Source organism: Chrysemys picta, chromosome 2 (assembly GCF_011386835.1).
Source record: "Chrysemys picta bellii isolate R12L10 chromosome 2, ASM1138683v2, whole genome shotgun sequence".
Classification (NCBI taxonomy): Eukaryota; Metazoa; Chordata; order Testudines; family Emydidae; genus Chrysemys; species Chrysemys picta.
In genome coordinates, this window is record NC_088792.1 from 287,845,531 (window position 1) to 287,863,942 (window position 18,412).

At 58.6% G+C, this 18,412-nt stretch overlaps 1 protein-coding gene across 9 annotated transcripts in view; it reads left to right on the forward strand.

Annotated features, from left to right (window-relative positions):
- ARHGAP39 (Rho GTPase activating protein 39) overlaps nt 1-11,875 on the forward strand; it is a 395,325-nt gene extending 383,450 nt beyond the window's left edge. For all 9 annotated transcript variants that reach the window (XM_065586365.1, XM_065586367.1, XM_065586366.1 and 6 more), the window contains one exon: nt 1,526-11,875. In XM_065586365.1, coding sequence (XP_065442437.1) covers nt 1,526-1,720 — 195 coding nt within the window. In that variant the 3' untranslated portion in view covers nt 1,721-11,875. The remainder of the gene's footprint in view (nt 1-1,525) is intronic.
- The last annotated feature ends 6,537 nt before the right edge of the window (nt 11,876-18,412 follow it).

Genomic DNA, 18,412 nt, shown 5'->3' on the forward strand with positions numbered 1-18,412 from the left:
CCTAATTGTTACCCTTCCATGCTACCCCATGTGTACATCACATGACCGCAGTGACGTGCACTTCCTGTCCTTCCTGGCCCTGCACTGCACACAAAGCTACACACAGAGCCACAGCTAATAATAATAGTCACAGTTCAGGGCAACTGCACCTGCATTCCCCATCCGTGGCCCACCAAGGGCATCCACTGTAGGCTCCAGGCTCCCAGTCGTCACCTCTCTTGGTGAAAGACCCGCATCTCACTCACTCCTGCTGGGGTTTTAAGGCTACACAGCTCCCTGGGTTACCTTGCAATGTCCCCAGCAAACCAGACCAGCTAAACAGTCCAGAGCCTGTGCATTGCGTTCTTTCCAAAGGATATGATCAGTGTGTTGCCTGCAGTTATAAGGTGTTGCCCACAGTTGAGTTATCTCACAACTCCTTCTAAGCAAGTACGTTTATTCTGAAGGTAAAAGCATTACAGAGACAATGTTTTAAAACAATCAAAGAACCTACACGCCAGAGATCACCCACTGGGGCCCTGTCAACACGCATCCTCCCCTCGAGGGAACTCCCTCCTGCTCGGACACAGCATTGCAGGGGACTTTGCATCACCCCCCCTCTGGAGGCCACTTTCTCAGCCATAATGTCCAGCCCCAGCCAGTCTCTTCTCTGGACTCTCTCACTGGGTCTCCTGTGGCTCCACCCTCCGGCCAAGTGACAACACTTCAGTCCCCTTCCGGGGTTCAGCTCTAAGCCAAAGGTCCTTCACCACCACCACCCCAGGCTTTTCCCTACTGGCCTTCTGCCTCCCTTCTGTCTCATTCCCTGGCCCTTGCAGGGCCTAGGTAAGGCTTTCTCCACTATAGGGCCCCACCACAGGAGGTGACCCTGCTCCTGTAGGTCTGCTCTCTGGCCACAGCCAATCCCAATGAATGGACCTGCCTTCATGCCCTTTCCAGGGAGAGGGAGCTCCCCAGAGCTCCTCTCTCCTGGGTCTTTTCCCCTCAACCACCCTGCTCAGCTGCCTATACAACCCAGCTCCACCTCCTCTGGCCAGGTCATTAGTTAATCACCTCCCAGGTGCGGAGCATAACTAAGTAGGTTCTTTCCCTTGCTTTACAGGAAATGGGGTTAAGCCCATCGCAGGCCTAGTAGGGCGAGGCCTTCCAACCCTTCCCCAAGGATGGGGTCCCCTTTGGACAGAAGGTCCTGCCCACTCGCTGGAGCAGAAAGCAGGCCCTGAGTCAGTTTAAACTCAGGCTATTTATCCCAAAGGCCTTTCTTCGTCTGTTGGTGTCTGGAGAACCCAGTCTAGGGAGCCTCTCCAGGAGGGGTCACAACCTGGCTGGCTTGCCTTGATCACCTCCCACTGGTTTTAGTTCCTGGAGGAGCTGCGGTCCCCCTCCCCCATGGAGTAGACGCTGGCAGACACCTGGGCGGGGCTAATAGCACAGAGGGTAATTGTGAGCTGGCCCCAGAGCTGTCTGAGGAGCCGGCGGTGATGAGGCATTTCCCCGCACGCTGTAACCTCTCTCCCTTCCCCAGGTGTTCGTGCAGCCGGCTAACGTGGCGGTCACCAAGATGGACGTCAATAACCTGGCCATGGTGATGGCCCCCAACTGCCTGCGTTGCCAGTCGGACGACCCGCGCATCATCTTCGAGAACACCAGGAAGGAAATGTCCTTCATCCGGGTGTTGATCCAGCACCTGGACACCGGCTTCATGGAGGGGGTCCTATAGCGGCGAGCCGGGGGAGGCGCCCAAACCAAATCTGACGACGACCACGACCCACCCAACCCCCAGGTCAATCAGCCGACGAGTGCGAGCCGGACACCGCCAAGGGAAGGACTGGGCAGCCCTGGGCAGGGCCTCTCGTCCCCGTCACACCATGTCCCCAGCGCCATGTCGACCTGGCCTAGTCCCGCCTCTCTCGTCCCAGCATCTCTCGTCATCCTTTGCCCTCCGGTGTCATACAGGAAGTGGTGGCGGGATCCCGCCAGTGCTCCTGGCCAAGCGACAGCCGCCCTCCCCTGAACCAGACCTCTGGAGATGTCGCTGCCCATTCCCCCAGCCAAGCCGCCATGGGGCAGCCTGCAGGGTTAGCCTGGCATGGCGGCCCCCTGCAGGTGAGGCTCGGGAGTCCTGCCCGGCGTCCTGGGCCTGCAGCCACTATGCGGATGTGGGATGCCGGGCCTTGCCCCCGCGCTCTCGCAGACAGGCGTCCAGGAGAGCCACTCCCAGCACGGGCTGCAGCTGCCATGTGCTTCCTAGGGGAGGGGGGCGTTTAAGATGGCAGCGTGGATGGAGAGGGAGATCAGAATAAGCCAGCGAGCATCACCAATGCTCCTGCCCTGGGCCCAGCGCTGGCTGGGAGGGTGGGTAGGACAGTCTCCAGGCAGGGACCGCAGAGTGGGTATTTGCAGCAGTCCCACCCAGCCTGGGAGCTAGGGGATATCTGGCGGGAACATTCATGTGGAATAGGGTATGGATCTGTCTGGTAGGCTAAAACCCCTTGGTAGGAAGGGGTCTAAGCCCCATGCCGGCCCCATCAGCCCAGCCCCCCAGTGAGAAGAGGGACCCCTTTATGGCAGGAGGAGGGGGCCAAAACCAACTCCAAGTTCTCAGGGCAAAGCTTTTGGTCAGGCGTCTCCGTGACCCAGAGCCGTTTGCAGCCGGTGATGTCACTTCCCCTTCCTTTCCTCCTCTTCATCAGCTGCTTGTAAGCCCAGATCTGATGGCAGCGTCTGTTGAGAGGGGCTGGGAGGGCGGGTTGTCGACTGAGCAGTGATTGATTCTCAAACCCTGAGACCTACCAGCCCTTTCTAGACAGGATCTCTACGCCTTGAACGTAACCCCGCGCGGGGAGGCTCAGGGCAGGGCAGAAAGCTATGACTGCAGCTGTTTTGTCCTGGTGTTCGATTCACGCTCCCGGGTGCTGCCTGGGCTCCCGTTCCAGAGCAGGACAGCCAGGAGGGGCCGGGCTTCATTTGCCATTTGGGCAACCCCACAACCCGAGCTAGAAGGGGATTGTCCCCGGCTTTTCCTGACTCCCCTCAGCAGTGTGCCGTCTCCGCCTGCCCTAGAGCGGGCGACAGTGCTTAGCCCGAGCCGGCAGAGGGTGCGTGTCCCATCGGCTCCACCTGCAGACGATGGATTTAACCATCAGCCGGGGATAGAAGAATGACCATCCTGTGTATGGGTAGGGCGAGTTCACTTCCTGGGTATTTTGCCCATGTGGCCCATGCATCAGCAATAACTCCATCGCTGATTTCCAAGACAACATCTGCTCGGTTTCTCAACCCAGACAAGGCTGGCGCTGGCCGGCGCTGCGTGCGGCAGGTCAGGCCCCGGCTCGCTGGGCCCCAGCACCGTCAGCTCAGCCCTGCCGAGGAGAGTTGTTTTGAGCAGGACGCCACTGGAAGAGACGTGCTGTCGGGAGTGGGTGTGGAGAGTGCCAAGGAGCTGGTGTCACAGCAGCACCTGGCGTGCCAAACCCTTCCACTGTAGCAATCTCCCGCCTGGGCCGTGTCATGGCTGGATTCTGCCGCATCGGCCAAGGCAAGGAGGCTGCCGTGCTGAACCATGGCAAAGAGCAAGGCCTTTAAAGCACTATTGGTGGAGGTGCTGGCTCCTGAAGGCAGAGAGAGACCGAGGGGTTCTCTCCTGCTGTCAGACAATGAAAATTTGGGTCAAGCTTGTGAAAATCCCACCTGGCAACACGTTCTGGGTGGCCCTTGGCATCAGCCCCAGCGAGGCGTCGTGGGCTTCGGGATCACCGGCTCGGAGGGCTCTGGGACCCATGGCGGAGCTGAAGCCATCAGCAGTGCCACTTTTCTCTCTTCCTTGCCCTCCGGCGGGTCTCCAAGGCTGATGGCTGCCGTGGCTCTGTGGGAGCTGGGAGGCTGGTGGGAAATGGTTACAATCCAGCTAGTTCCCTCCCCTCGAGGGGCTCTCCTTGGGACAGTCAGGACCGATGCAGGCTGGACTCGGGTCTCTGAAAGTAGCTCTGGCGTCTCCGCCTCCCCATCTGACAGGGGCAAAATCCCTTCTTGTCGAGCCGCCTGGCGAGTCTGAAATGCCCACCTGAGCCCCAGCATCTCCACGCTCCGGTGCCTTCTGCAGTCGGCCCCTTGCCCAGCTGCCACCCCCAGGCCTGCGCTCGAGCAGATCTCCAGCTCTATCCGCCTTGACCTGAGGCCGGTTCCCTCCTAAGGGTCTGATGGCCTTTATGGTTCACGTGTATTAAAATGGATTCCAGCTCAGGACGCAATCAAACCAGCCCCTGAGCAGTGGCACTGGGCTGAGTCTCTGAGGATCTGCAGTGCACCGCCCCATATCTCTGTTTTTAGAGCACTCCCCAGTTTAACCCTGAGCTCCTGGCCCGTGCCCCCCACCCCCTGCAGGAGAGTTAACCCCTTGGCTGCTGGTGCTCAGGCAGGGACTCTGTGCCCTACCACCTAGGTTTACATTTCTCCCCGTTAACTCTCTTCTCCCCAGCCTCTCTCCCAGCTCTGCTCTTTAACCGGCAGCCCTCCTTCCTTCGGATCTCAGCGGAGGAACTGGGTTTTCGGTCTGACCTCTGTTTGCTTGGTGATTCCTGTTAATGCTGGGAATCAGACGCTTGGCAGCAGCAAGACGGAGTGTGTGTGTGTGTGACCGACCTGCATTCCGTCTGCCAGCCACAAGGATTTCACTTCACAGTGCCAAGGGACCTCTACCTCCTGGGGGACCCATCCAGTGACAGGTCCCCCATGCTGGATTCCTCCTCAGCCTCTGTTTCCCGATCAGCTCGGTTCAGCATTCAGCTGGGATGGTTCCCCCATCTCACCCCGGACAGTCGGAGCATGGACAGCCCAAGTCTGCTTGCCCCGGGGACCTGAGCCCACAGGCCCCTCCTGCCTCGCTGAGACCTTGTTTTCATCTCACACTGCCATCAGTCTGTGGCAGGCAGCGGGGTCCTCGGTGCTGCTCAGCCCGGGGCAGCGTGCAATGGCTGGGTGCCCCAGCAGCAGGCGCTCTAGGGAGCCATGAGCTCACCGACATGCCAGCCGTGCAGTGTCCTCTGCCACACTCCAGAACATCCTTGTGGCTCACCAGGAGAGAGAACTGCAAAGGGTCCTGGGTGGAGAGCCCCATCCCCCACCTGAAGGGTCTCTGCAGAGCCCCAGAGAGTCTGGCTGAGTGTCTATACCTTGGATGTCAGGTTGATGCCAAAGCCCTGGATGCGAGGAGCAGAGTGCAGACCACTGTGCGTCCCACGGCGCTGGGGTGCGTCAGGGGCCTCTGGCCTGCCGTCTGTGGCTCCCACCCCCACAGGAACAACGGGCTGCTCTCTGGGACCGAAACTGCTGTGTAGGGGCAGCGCACAGCACCGGTGGGGCCAGTCACACATGGTCGGGCAGGAGAGTCCAGCCGGGATTGTCCTGCCCTCCCTGCCAAGCTGGGAACATCCCCCTCTCCGGGACAGGGAAGGAGTGACCCCTGCTGCTAGAGACAGGCTGAGCTTGTACAGGGTCAGGCCACAGAAGCAAGAAGTCGGATCTAGCCGTCCGTCGTCTCGGGTATTTCTCATGTGCTGTCACTGCGTGACTAAGTGCCAAGAACACCCAATAGCGTAGCGCTAACATTGCCCACTGGGCCCTCACTCGTCATTCTCCAGGATTCATTCACTGATATGATAAATCTTTCTTTTCCTTCTCTCTCCTCCTCCTCGTCACCTGGCCACAAAGAAGGCTTCCCATTGAGTGTCAAACACGCTCAGGCTTGGGCTGGCTCTCCTGTGGTGAGGAGTTCCACAGTCCGCCAAGGAGGCTGTGCCCAAAGACCCTCAGTTCTTCCAGCCTGGAGGAGGGGCCTCATGTCACACTGCTTCCTGGCTGGCAGCTTTGAGCTTCTGGTTAGTTACTTCCCTACAGCCTCCTTGGGGAAGGGAGTCCCTGGGAACTCACCAGCAGCTGGGCTGATAAGAGATTAACCCCTTGGTGTTTTCACAGCTTCCCACCAGTCCCTCCCTCCAGCCTTTCTCGGAGAAAGGGAAAGAGACAGTCAAACCATCCCAGCGAGCCTGTTCCTCGGAGAGATGATGGGCATCAGGGAACCTGCTGGGGGAGGGACGGGGTCCAACCCCATGCACATGAACCCCACAGCCTTGGACGATGGCAGGGACAGGTGTGCCGAGCTGGAGCCCAGACGCGCCGTGATTCCCTCCATGCAGCTATAAAGAGCAAGTGCCTTCAGCTCCCCGCGAGAGCCGGCCCCAGCAGCAACCGCCCTCCCTGCCCACACCCCTGCCGGGAAAGGAGTGAGAGACACAGGTGCTGTGAGGACCCTGAGCAGCCCAGCAGTGAGCCTGGCAACTCTGCAGTGGCTGGTGCTTTCGTCCTCGATCTCGCTGAGGTCCCAGACCCTCCTGGGGAACCTCTGGGACGGATTAACTAACCCCTTTTGTGTCTCCAACCTTCCCTGATTCCTCGCGGCCCCCCCCCATCTCAGCTGGGGTCTCTTGGGCCTGGGCTTCTCTTGTCCAGTCCGACAGTGAGATTTCATCCCTTCCTACCTGAACGGTTTTTCTTGCCACTCACGTGGACGCGTTGCCAGCTGATGTGTTCCAGCCATTTGCCGGAGCCCAGGCAGTGCAGAGCACCCCTGGCCCCCGCCAGAGAGGAAAGGAGCGGAAAGCACCTGCACCTTGCTGGAGGAAACCCAGGGGTGCTGTACCCAGCTCAACAAGGGCTTTCAGATGTGTCCCTGCAAGTCCCAGGGAGTCATTCCCTGGACGCCAGTGGGCTGTTCCCGGGGGTGAGGAGAGCAGGGTCATCCCAAGGGGTAGTGCCCCCAGCCCGGCTCCCAGGGTGCTGCTTGCTGGGGTGACTTGGCCATTCCCCATACTGTGCTGGGTCAGGGCTAGCAGCACTTTAACTTTGGGCTCAGCCATTTCCGCCCCCCAGGACTTGGAATGAGAAGTGGATTTCACTGGGCTGGGCCTGGACAAACCCTCTCAGCTGTGTGACCGATCCGTACCCTGGGGAGCCTCTGGTCAGTTTGCCCCCGGCCTGCCATGTCTGGCCTGTTTCCCTAGGTCCACCTGGCAATTCAAAACCTACAGCTGCCTCGGGCTTGCGGGGCTTGGGCTAAGGGGCTGTTTCACTGCGGTGTAGACGTCCAGGCTGGGGACCCTGCAAGGCGGGAGGGTCCCAGAGCCCAGGCCCCAGCCTGAGCACGAACATTTACATCACAATTAAACAGCCCCTTCCCCTTAGCCCGAGCCGCACGAGCCAGAGTCAGCAATTGTCTGACTGCCGTGTAGACAAACCCTCGGTGACTTGGGCGGCTTGTAGGCCTTGTAAATACTTCTAAGGGCTGTAACCAGGTCACCATTCAGATATGCTCCAGCTGCTGCAACAGACCAACCGGGGGAGGCGAAGGGTCCTTCCCACTTCCTTTCCTGTTAACAAGTCATCTGATGGCTTCAGCAGGGGACATTCCCCTCCGAGAGTCATGGTTCTCCCCACAGACGTCCTGATCCTTGAGGGAGGCTGGTGGGCTTTCTGACCAGGTCTCCTGTAACTCTCCTGAACCCAGTGGCAATAAACCCGAGGGCCAGGGCAGCGTGAGAGAGCAGGGTCAGTCATTTGACCTGCGACTGTGACTGTTTCCCCGAGCCCTCCTGCAAAGTCCATGGAGAATGTGTCCCCAAAGATGTCGTAGGATGCAGGGCCCCAGACGCTTGCTGCAGGAGCGGGAGCTGTCAGCAGGGGGTGCAGCGGCAACACGATGGAAGGCGTGTGTGTCAGGGTCTTAGAGCCAGGGTGAGCAATGAATCCGCTTTTGCACTTCCCAAAGCAACAGCCGACGTTGCCCACGGCAGGCTCCAGGAGAAGCTGCTTCCTCGCACCTGGGAGGGACACTCATTTGGCTGGTGCTCATTCGTTCTGCCCTCTTTCAGTGGCCCGGTGACGCAGGCAGCACCCCCAGGCTGCAGTGTGAGTGGTGCTTAATCAGTGCCTGTGCTGGATCCAAACGCAAAAATGGTGGAGCCCCCAGACCAGCTCCCATCTGGCTGGGCAAGCCTCCTTTCAGGACCCAGCAACTCTGCTGCTCCTGGGCCTGGCCCCGTGAGCTGTCAAGGGCCCTCAGCTCCCATGACATTAGTAGGAGGTTAGGACCCTCGGCCCTTCTCAGGATTGGCCCCTCAATCAGCAGAAACCCAGCCCTTGTATGGACTCACCTAGAGACGCCTGGTCATCCTCTGGAGATTGCAGTCTGGATGTACAGTGCTAGTCGAGGCGAGGCTGGTCGAGGTCGGCCCGACACCCCAGCTGGGGTTTCTGGGTGTAAGTGGTACCCTGTGTCCCCTCTTTCACCAGTAGAACTTACAAATGGAAGGGGCCTCCCAGACCATCGAATCCGTCCCCCGGCAGCGCAGGGAGGGCAAGATTCTAGAAGCACCGTCTAGAGTAGCTCCAGCGAAGGGAGCGAGAGCGATGGAGAGGGAGAGATTATTTTTATTTAGTGCGTTCCTGTAAAGCTGGAATGTTACGGCACATCCCAGGCCAGTCAGAGTATATAGAGAGATATAAAGAGAGAGAGATATACATAGTAAAAATCACTAATGACATAGTTTTAAATCCAGATGCTATTTATCTTTAGAGCCATTGTCTGTCGCCCTTTCATTGCACAAGAATTAGCTTTTGTCCCAGTTCCATTGCAGGGTTTCTTCATGGCTTCTGACCAAAAAATACTCCTCCTCTTCCCCCTGCGTCCTGCAGAGACAGGCCCTTCGGCGGCTCCCTTAGGGACAGGACCTTCCGCGGCGCTGACTCCACTCAGCCGAGGGCAGAGGCCGCCTAGTCGTTCCCAGTCTAGTTGCCGCAGGATCAGTCAGGAAGGCGAAAGTGGAACGTTAGAGTCCCCCAGCAGCGAGGTGCTGGCAGTTCATTGCTGGGCGCTGGTCTAAGAGCCATCTCTACCAAGCAGCGGGTTGAGTCTCCGCTGGTCCCCAGGCGGGGTTAACTGTCAAGGCTCAGTGCCCGTCGGGTTGTTTCTGGCACTGAATTCTCCCCTCTGGCTGGTTCACTGCACAAGTTCCACACCTCGCCCAGGGCCAGATCCTGCCCCTGGGAACCTGAGTGCCTCTCCCTGGGTCTTCCTGACAGAGCAGCTGGTAGGCTCCTCACTTGCCTTGGAAGCGGCTGAGGAGGTGCTGTTGGGTGGAAGCCTCCAGGACCCAGTGCCTGCTGTCTCTGCTCTTGAAGCCCGTCGGAGATGCGCTAGTGTAGCAAGAGCATCACTGGGCCCGTGCAGGATTCTGATCTTGGCGAATCCAGAGAGATCTCCCCTACATAGAGATCAGAAGCTGGCCCTTGAGTCTCCAGCCAGGGCTGGGAGCCCCTTCTCCCCGGGGGCTACACCTTCCCACAGGTACCAAAACCTAGGGGAACGTGGCTCTTTCAAGGGACATTGTCAGGGTGTTTTGGCCAAAAACGCAGGCTGTGTTACAGAAATGGTCTGACCACCAGGCAGCAGTGGGGAAGGGTTCATGAAATCTGCCTTGTCAACATTCAAAATGGGATTGACATTTTCCCTGCTCCCCAAATTGCCCAGGGCTATTGCCTGAGAACCAGGAAGTGAAACCGACTGGTCTAGCGGCACAGCCCGGGCTGAGCAAATAAGCTTAGGTGCTGCTAGGAAGCCAGGGAAGGGAATTTAACCTGACAGTGTCCCTTTAAATAGGGGAAGGGGCAAATTCATCCCTACGGGGAATCCCTTGACGCCCGAGATGAGTTTGGCCCCACGTGTGGCAGGGGAGCAGAGCACTGCTGGGGCCACGTGGAATAAGCAGACGCAGATTAGTCCTGAATTCCCAGGCAACGTGTCTCTAGGACTCGGTCAGCATCCATACGGCCACCAGCGCCAAAGGAAGTGACTGGCGCGTAGCTGTTTGCTACAGAGCGGTCGGACCATCTCCTTGCCCCCCTGCTGGAGTGGGCCACGTGTGGGGAGCCCCGGTTGTGTGGGGAGCCCTGGTTGTGTGCTTGCTGCCCGCAAATCTCTGCGGAACTTGTCGATTGATTCGCTTTAGCATTATCAATTTGCATGTGCCCAGGTGGGAACCCATCAGGCCTTTCCCAGCAGTAGCCGGAGGTTTTCCCAAAGTAGGGACAGGAATCACAGTCTGAATAGGCTTGTCCTGTTGAACCAAATTCTAGTTCATTTACCCGAGCGCAAGTCCATCCGCGTCAGTGGTTTTTACTCCAGATTTACACCGGCATGAGATCAGGGGGCTGGATCCTGACCCCACTGAAGCCAGTGGGAATCGCACCCTTGACTTCAGTGGGAGTAAGACCAGACATTAATGCTGGAAGTACTGGCCTGAATCCCGGTGCACGGGGAATGGGATTTGACACGGAGTCTCTTTCCATCGGCTCCACCTTTTCTCAGTTAAAGACAGAAGTTGTACAGAGATTTTTTAACTATCCAGAAGCTCTTTTGATCTCATTAGAAGCTCCGGAGCCGATTCTCCCCCTTCTTCTTTTTTTTTATTTTTAGATGGAACTGGCCTTTCTCCAGCGTTGTATGTTTCAGATGTTCTGACATTGTTCTTCTTGTCGTCATAAACTCTTTTTTTCCCCTCGATTTTATATATCAATTTTTTTAGACTTGAGTTTTTATTTATTATTAAAAAGACAAAAAAAGAACAAACCAAACCACTCATGGCCACAGCAAGGAGGGAGCCAGACATTACGGGAGACAAAGGCGACTGCTCAGGAAGGCGTTTGGGGCTGGAGGTGCATTCTCCATCAATGGGCGACAAAGATTCCCCCCCCACCCCCCGGGTCTGTTCCAAACGAAAAAAAACCCTAAAGTGAAACTTGCTTTTAACCACTCAGTGACTAACCACTAATGTGCCCCAGCACATGTGACCCCAACTGTCTGCTCCCGCACCCAGGGGGGACTCTCCAGGTGGGCCTGTGCCCGTCCTGCTGTCCAGGGCTTCAGCCTGGCATCTCTCACCAGCACTAAATCCCGCAGGCAAAGCAGAACTCAGACAGTCCAGGAACTGGGCCCAATTCTCACCTCCACCTGCACAGCTCTGCTGACCCCCGCCCCCGGGTTTACACCTGCGTGAGCTCACAGGCTCACACTACAGCCAGAACAAACCAGGCCAGCCCTTGTGGGCCAGCCCCTAGCATATAGTATATCCAGCCAAAGGGCTGGATTCTGGGTTAACACAGGTGTCAATCTGGGGCGAGTCCACTGAACTCGATGGGCCCGATCCTGCATTGACGCCAGCCCAAATCAAGAGCAACTCCATCCCGGTGAGTGGCAGAGAAGTGCGAGTGGAGTCACTCGGAGCTAGACCATTGGGACCGAGATCAGGATCTGGCTCAGTGCCTGGCATCCTTCCTCAGCTGGTGATGTTGGTTCTTTGGCCAGTCGCCCGAGCCAGCCCCAGCACACGGAGTCACCATGTTACCCCAATGGGTTCCCTAGCCAGGAATTCTGCTGTGCCTGGGGTCGCTGCTGGGTGCAGGTTTTGTCTCTTTTTCGTTCCTTTCAAGTGTCAAGGTGAATTTGAAAGTCTGATTCCTCCCCCCCCCGCCCCAACTCCCCAATGTTTTCCTTGGACAATCATCTCAGGCACTGGGCAGGCTGCAAGCAACGCACCCGAAGGGAAACAGACGAGACGCAGCTCTCTCTGTCATCCGCATTCACGGTGGAGATGGACGTTTATAAGACATGCTGAGTAATCTTTGACCTTTAATGCCACGGGCCTTGAAGGCGATTAGGGGGGCAACCTACTGTGTAACGTTGTCTGACTAACTCTGTAATTATGAAGCATGGACATGTAGCGGCGACTCCATGTTGTGTGAATAAAGCTACATATGGACAGTCCCCTGCGCTGCATGTCCTGTGTGTTGGTAGCTGCTTCTGTTTCCTGCATGTCTAAAGGGTTCCTTCTCCCCCCTGGACACACACAGAGCTCCCATTAGCAGGGGGGTAACATCACAACCTCCCCTGCACAGCTCGTGAGCCGGGTTTGAACACCAGGACTTCAAGAACAAAGGACCCTGCCACTCAAACTAAAGAAGGAACTCCATTAGCTGGTAGCAATAGCAGGCTGTTATCCTCTAGCTGATCAGCTACTAGAGTGAGACATGATACACACGCTCTGCCCGTGGGTTCCAATAACCTAAGGAGTCTGCAATGCGTTACATTTCCTGAACAAGACCAAAGCAAATGGAGCCTGAGTCTCTGTCCTTAGTACCAGGGTCTCTCCATCAACTTCAGGGGAACCTCTCCTGATTCACACCATTGTGAGATGAGAATTGCATCTTTCACCCACCACTGAAATGCCGCCTCCTCTGGGGTAGAAAGCAGCAGCTGTTTAACATCACACAGTGACACTACACAACAGGGACAGGAGAAAATTAGGGCGGTGGAATGGGATTAGCTGAGTTGGGACCCAGCCAGGATACTTTGGGTTGCACCCTGACTCCCGGGGATCTTCACTGATTCCAAGTGCTCGGGGCCTCGGTTTTACCTGTGGTTTGGAAGACGAGACCTCTCCTTCTGGAGCTTTGGGTCAGATGGGGCAATTGGCAAAGCGCCAAGCTGGCATCGAGTGCAAAGCCAGGATCCCTTACACCGCTGGGATGGGATGGGGGGCACTGACCAGCCCGTGTGGCAGCAGGTGCATGTGCCCGGGAAGTCACTGGGAGTTTCTCTGCCCCAGGGGTGGGAGGATGGGGATGGGCTTGAGGTGTCGGTTCCGTTCACTCACATCCCCTCTAGCCTCGATATGCCTCTCTCCATTGGCCACCATGGGGCTACCCCTGCATCACACTGGGAGATCAGCATCTGGTCCTGTCTGAGCTCCGGGTCCCCCAGGGTTAGCACAGAGCAAAGGTCCTAGCCAGGGCAGGGTGGTGATACTTCAGCCCAGTTCTCTCTCCGAGTGCTGCCCGCTGGAGGACGTGAGCATGGCCACAGCCTCCCAAAGACACAACGGGGCCCGGGCCCTGCCTGCCACACCTGTGTCCATCAGGAGCAACCTCTGCAGGCAGTGAAATTTGGCAGCATCCAGCCAGGCTGAAGGCTCTGACTGTCACACACCAACGGTTCTTGGTCAAAACTTCCGCTCTCGGCTTCTGAAGCTGGAAGTCAGAATCCAGGAGCCCCAGGGCCACGCATCTGACTCCAGACACCTGGGGCCAGGGACTGACTGTGTCCTTGGCTTTGTCTCTAATGCCCCCACGACACTATGCAGAGAATAAATAAATACACACTCTGCCCCGATACACTGGTGGTCAGCTGGGGGAGAACCTGGAGAGCTCCCCGGGGTCACCCCAGTCTTAGGAGTTCAGTGCTTTTTAGTAGGGTTCAGTTACACAATAGATGGTCACCAGGGTCGGCTCCAGGTTTTTTGCTGCCCCCAAGCAAAAAAAAAAGCTGGAGTGTCTCCGCCAAAGCAAAAAAAAAAGGGGCCGGAGTGCCGCCCCTTGAAAAGTGCCGCCCCGAGCACATGCTTGGGATGCTGGTGCCTGGAGCCGGCCCTGATGGTCACCAAACACCCCAGGTGTGCACTCCCCACCAGCTGGCCTGCTAGCCCCTCCCCCTCAGGCATGTGTCTCCCCTCCGCACCCCCAACAGGTCTGCCAAGTGTCCCTGGAACAAGCAGCATCAGGCTGTGTTTGATTTCAACCCTTCGCTAAGTCTCTTGGGATTGTAGCATGAGTCTCATGATATTTGGTGGTTTGCTTAAAGCCCCAGTTCCTGGAGTCCTGGGATTGGGTGGAAATGTCAGCTTTCGTGTGTGACATGGAAGGAGGTTGTAACTTCCAGGGGCCTGACGGAGGAAGGGAGCCAGGGGGAGTTGGTTTCTGCCCCTCACGGTTGCAGAGAAGACTTTGAAAATGTGACCCCTAAAGACTCCAACATCCAGACGCCAAGAAACGGCCCCAGCCGGATGATTTTTTAAAATCTGATTTTTAAAACAACTCTCAATATTGGGGGGCGGGGGGCTGACCTTGGAGCTGGGAGTTGGTGACACTAGCTTGGCAATATCTGGGGCATGTCCTACAGCCTCAGCGCCTGCTGTCAGGTGAGTCTGGGGACCTCCCAGCTTTGTATTTGTTAAAAGAGCCATTTTCTAGCCCTTCTGGTAACGGGAAAGTTTTAAAACATGACCTCAGCGACCCCTAACGACTCAGAAACCAGGAGGCAAAAAAAAAAAAAATCCCCAAATAGATCTACATATTTTTCAAAAGCTCATTGACTGTGGGGGGAGGGGAGGGGAGGGGCTGGGGGAATCTTACTCTATATGGGACCGTGGGCCGAGCTCACTGCACCAAGGGCACATTGGACAGCAAGGCTGGAGTTACAGGGCATGATCAAAACTAGCCAGGAGCAGCCAGTCTGGGCCCTAGCGGGCACCACGCTGCCCAGCCAAGCAGGGGCCTGGGGGCTGCTGTGGCTCCCATAACGCTGCCTTCATCACCCGAGCAGACGGAGTTTGGCTTCACGGGGATCCCCGAAGGCCAAAGTTACTCTCCTCAATCAATACTGGACTAGCTGTCGGAGCACACAGGCACTGTGGTTCAGCAGAGGGGCACCGCCTCCTGTAGGCGAGACCAGGGACTTGCACCCCCTCTGATCAGAGGTGGCAGAAATTGTAAACGCTGGAGATGAAAAAGGCCTGGTAGGGCCTACATCTGGTCTATTGCCTGGGGATCAGGCCAGGCCTGGTCCCAAAAGGGAATTCTCCAGGATGGCGCATCCACTGCTCCCTTTAGGAGGCGTCGCCACAGCCCAACGCAGCTCCCTGCTGGGAAAGGTTCCTTGAATTTCCCAATTCCAGGCCAGGCCAGCACAGCGCCCAGGGTTAAACAATCAGAGCCGCAGGCTGCCGACACCCCTTCTCTCCCTAGGGGTGGGGCCAGCCTTTTCCTCATCATCAGCTGAGCCTCCCGGCCTGGTTCGGAGCTGTGCTGAGCAACTGTACCGCAAGCAGCGGGAGCTGGGGACACACTCAGCAGCTTGGACTATCCGGCCACAAGTGTCTGGGGCTGGCACCCGACACTGGAGGCCCCCAACATTAGGGGAGCCCTTTGGAAATTGAACGGAGTATTGCAAGCGTGGCCACAGCTGAGCCGTACAGAGAGACTCTGCCCTCGCTGCTCGGAGACGGGAGGCCTCTGCACATGCCGCCTCATCTCACACCGGCCTTTCTTGCGCCCATAGCCCATTGCAAACTCCGGCCTCTGTCTCCCTGCCCCGCTGTCTCGCTCAGTCCTTCCTGCCAGTCAGGATCAGAGTTTCAGGTTCTTTTCCCCCAGATTGGATGAGCTTGAAAGTGCCTGGGCTGGTTTTTATTTCTAGCGCCCCTCCGGGTGAAATGTCCCTGCCTGGCGGGTGCAGAAAACCCCATCAACCATAGTCCTGTTCCTGCGCTTGGGTTAGGCACAGCAGTCTGGCGACGTGGGAATTCACCCATGAAAGCTCATGCTCCAATACATCTGTTAGTCTATAAGGTGCCACAGGACCCTCTGTTGCTTTTCACAGTCACCTTGCAGCCCCGGGAGATCAGTCCATCGAGGACGGGGCAAGCTGAGCCTTTGAAAGGATTTGGAAGCTGTAGGGACGCAGTGTGATCTACCAACCTGTTTCTACACCCAGCACATGGGAGATTACTGCCCTGCTGGGGTGATTTCATCTTTCCTGGGTCTCCATCCCTATGGGCGTTTCATTCACATAGTGGCTTCTCGTGAAGGATCCTGCAAACACCCGCTAATCTAAGCCAATAGCAGGCTGTCCCCTGGAGCTGGGGTGGGTGGCAGCCCCTTCCAGGCCTGCTGGGCCTGGGATTACACGGAGCCCCTGCCCGCTCACTCAGCTCCCCTGCGTTACCTTAACACACTGCTTATTCCTGCTCCGGAGTCCCGACGCGCCTCGGGGCGCTGGAACGGGAGTGCCAGCTAATGCCCAACAGGCTGCCAATGAGGGTCGGCCACTCACACACACCTTTCAAAGCAAGGGAGGGGGCTGCTTGGGCGGAAGGTTGTGGCCTGGTGCTTAAGGGCCTGGCCTGCCCCTCAGGAGGGCTGGATTCAGTTCATAGCTCTGCTCCAGGCTTTGTTCGTGACCTTGGGGTATTTAGGCCCCAGAATAAGTGGCTACGTTTCAAGAGAACCCTGCACGCTGGCAAATCTAGCCTGCCTTTAGGTCCCTCAATGGGAGCTGCGCACTTCAAGTTGCGGGTGCTGAGTGTTGGGAGATCTGGGCCTCATCTGCCACGGCCACGGCCACGGCCACGGCCACCCCCACCCCCACCCCTTCCTTCCTCTCACCCACCTTGACTGTCTTGCCTTGGAAATGCTTCAGGGCAGGGACTGTGTCTGGCCAGCACCAGCCACAACAGGGCTGCCATGTCAGAGCCTCTAGGCACTACTGGGATACAACTAATAGCAGCTAAGGGCTCCTTCGCTTAGCTCCTACCCGGCACATTCACCACCCGTCACTGCCAGACTCTGCCCCCTGCATCCCCGATGGACCCACCCCACCACCTTCCTCCACATCACACTTCAGAGTAACGTCCCCCTGGCTCAGGTGGGACCCGCTGGGCTTGGTGCGTGGGGGCTACAGGGGGACTCTGCTGGCTAGACTGGGAGCTGGGTTCGCAAGGGGGGGAATACAGGGGTGGGGGTCAGGCTGGGTGGAGTGGGAGCTTACAGGGAGGCAGGCAGGATGAAGAAGGGGTGTATATGGAGCAGGACACAGAGTGGGGCAGGGGCCAGAGTTGGGGCACATGTGGGGGTGGCAGGTCGAGGAGGGTGTTAATTGGGGGAGGGCGATGGGGGGGCAGGCTGGCCAGTGCTGGCGGGCAGGAGCTGTGCTGGGGGGGTTAATTGGGGGAGGGGGATACGGGGGCAGGAGCTGTGCTGGGGGGGTTAATTGGGGGAGGGGGATACGGGGGCAGGAGCTGTGCTGGGGGGGTTAATTGGGGGAGGGGGATACGGGGGCAGGAGCTGTGCTGGGGGGTTAATTGGGGGAGGGCGATATGGGGGGCAGTCTGGCCAGTGCTGGCAGGCAGGAGCTGTGCTGGGGGGGTTAGTTGGGGGAGGGAGATATGGGGGCCAGGCTGGCTAGTGCTGGGGGGGGGCAGGAGCTGTGCTGGGGGGTTAATTGGGGGAGGGCGATATGGGGGGCAAGCTGGCCAGTGCTGGGGGGGGCAGGAGCTGTGCTGGGGGGTTAATTGGGGGAGGGCGATATGGGGGGCAGGCTGGCCAGTGCTGGGGGGGGCAGGAGCTGTGCTGGGGGGTTAATTGGGGGAGGGCGATATGGGGGGGCAGGCTGGCCAGTGCTGGGGGGGGGCAGGAGCTGTGCTGGGGGGTTAATTGGGGGAGGGCGATATGGGGGGCAGGCTGGCCAGTGCTGGGGGGGGGGCAGGAGCTGTGCTGGGGGGTTAATTGGGGGAGGGGGGTACGGGGGCAGGAGCTGTGCTGGGGGGTTAATTGGGGGAGGGCGATGGGGGGCAGGCTGGCCAGTGCTGGGGGGGGCAGGAGCTGTGCGGGGGGGTTAATTGGGGGAGGGGGGTACGGGGGCAGGAGCTGTGCTGGGGGGTTAATTGGGGGAGGGCAATGGGGGGCAGGCTGGCCAGTGCTGGGGGGGACAGGAGCTGTGCGGGGGGGTTAATTGGGGGAGGGGGGTACGGGGGCAGGAGCTGTGCGGGGGGGTTAATTGGGGGAGGGGGGTACGGGGGCAGGAGCTGTGCGGGGTGGTTAATTGGGGGAGGGGGGTACGGGGGCAGGAGCTGTGCTGGGGGGTTAATTGGGGGAGGGGGGTACGGGGGCAGGAGCTGTGCTGGGGGGTTAATTGGGGGAGGGGGGTACGGGGGCAGGAGCTGTGCTGGGGGGTTAATTGGGGGAGGGGGGTACGGGGGCAGGAGCTGTGCTGGGGGGTTAATTGGGGGAGGGGGGTACGGGGGCAGGAGCTGTGCTGGGGGGTTAATTGGGGGAGGGCGATGGGGGCGGGAGCTGTGCTGGGGGGTTAACTGGGGGAGGGCGATAGGGGGGGCAGGCTGGCCAGTGCTGGGGGGGGCAGGAGCTGTGCTGGGGGGTTAATTGGGGGAGGGCGATATGGGGGGCAGTCTGGCCAGTGCTGGCAGGCAGGAGCTGTGCTGGGGGGGTTAGTTGGGGGAGGGAGATATGGGGGCAGGCTGGCCAGTGCTGGGGGGGGGGCAGGAGCTGTGCTGGGGGGGTTAATTGGGGGAGGGCGATGCGGGGGGCAGGCTGGCCAGTGCTGGGGGGGGCAGGAGCTGTGCTGGGGGGGTTAATTGGGGGAGGGCGATGGGGGGCAGGCTGGCCAGTGCTGGGGGGGGGGCAGGAGCTGTGCTGGGGGGGTTAATTGGGGGAGGGGGATACGGGGGCAGGA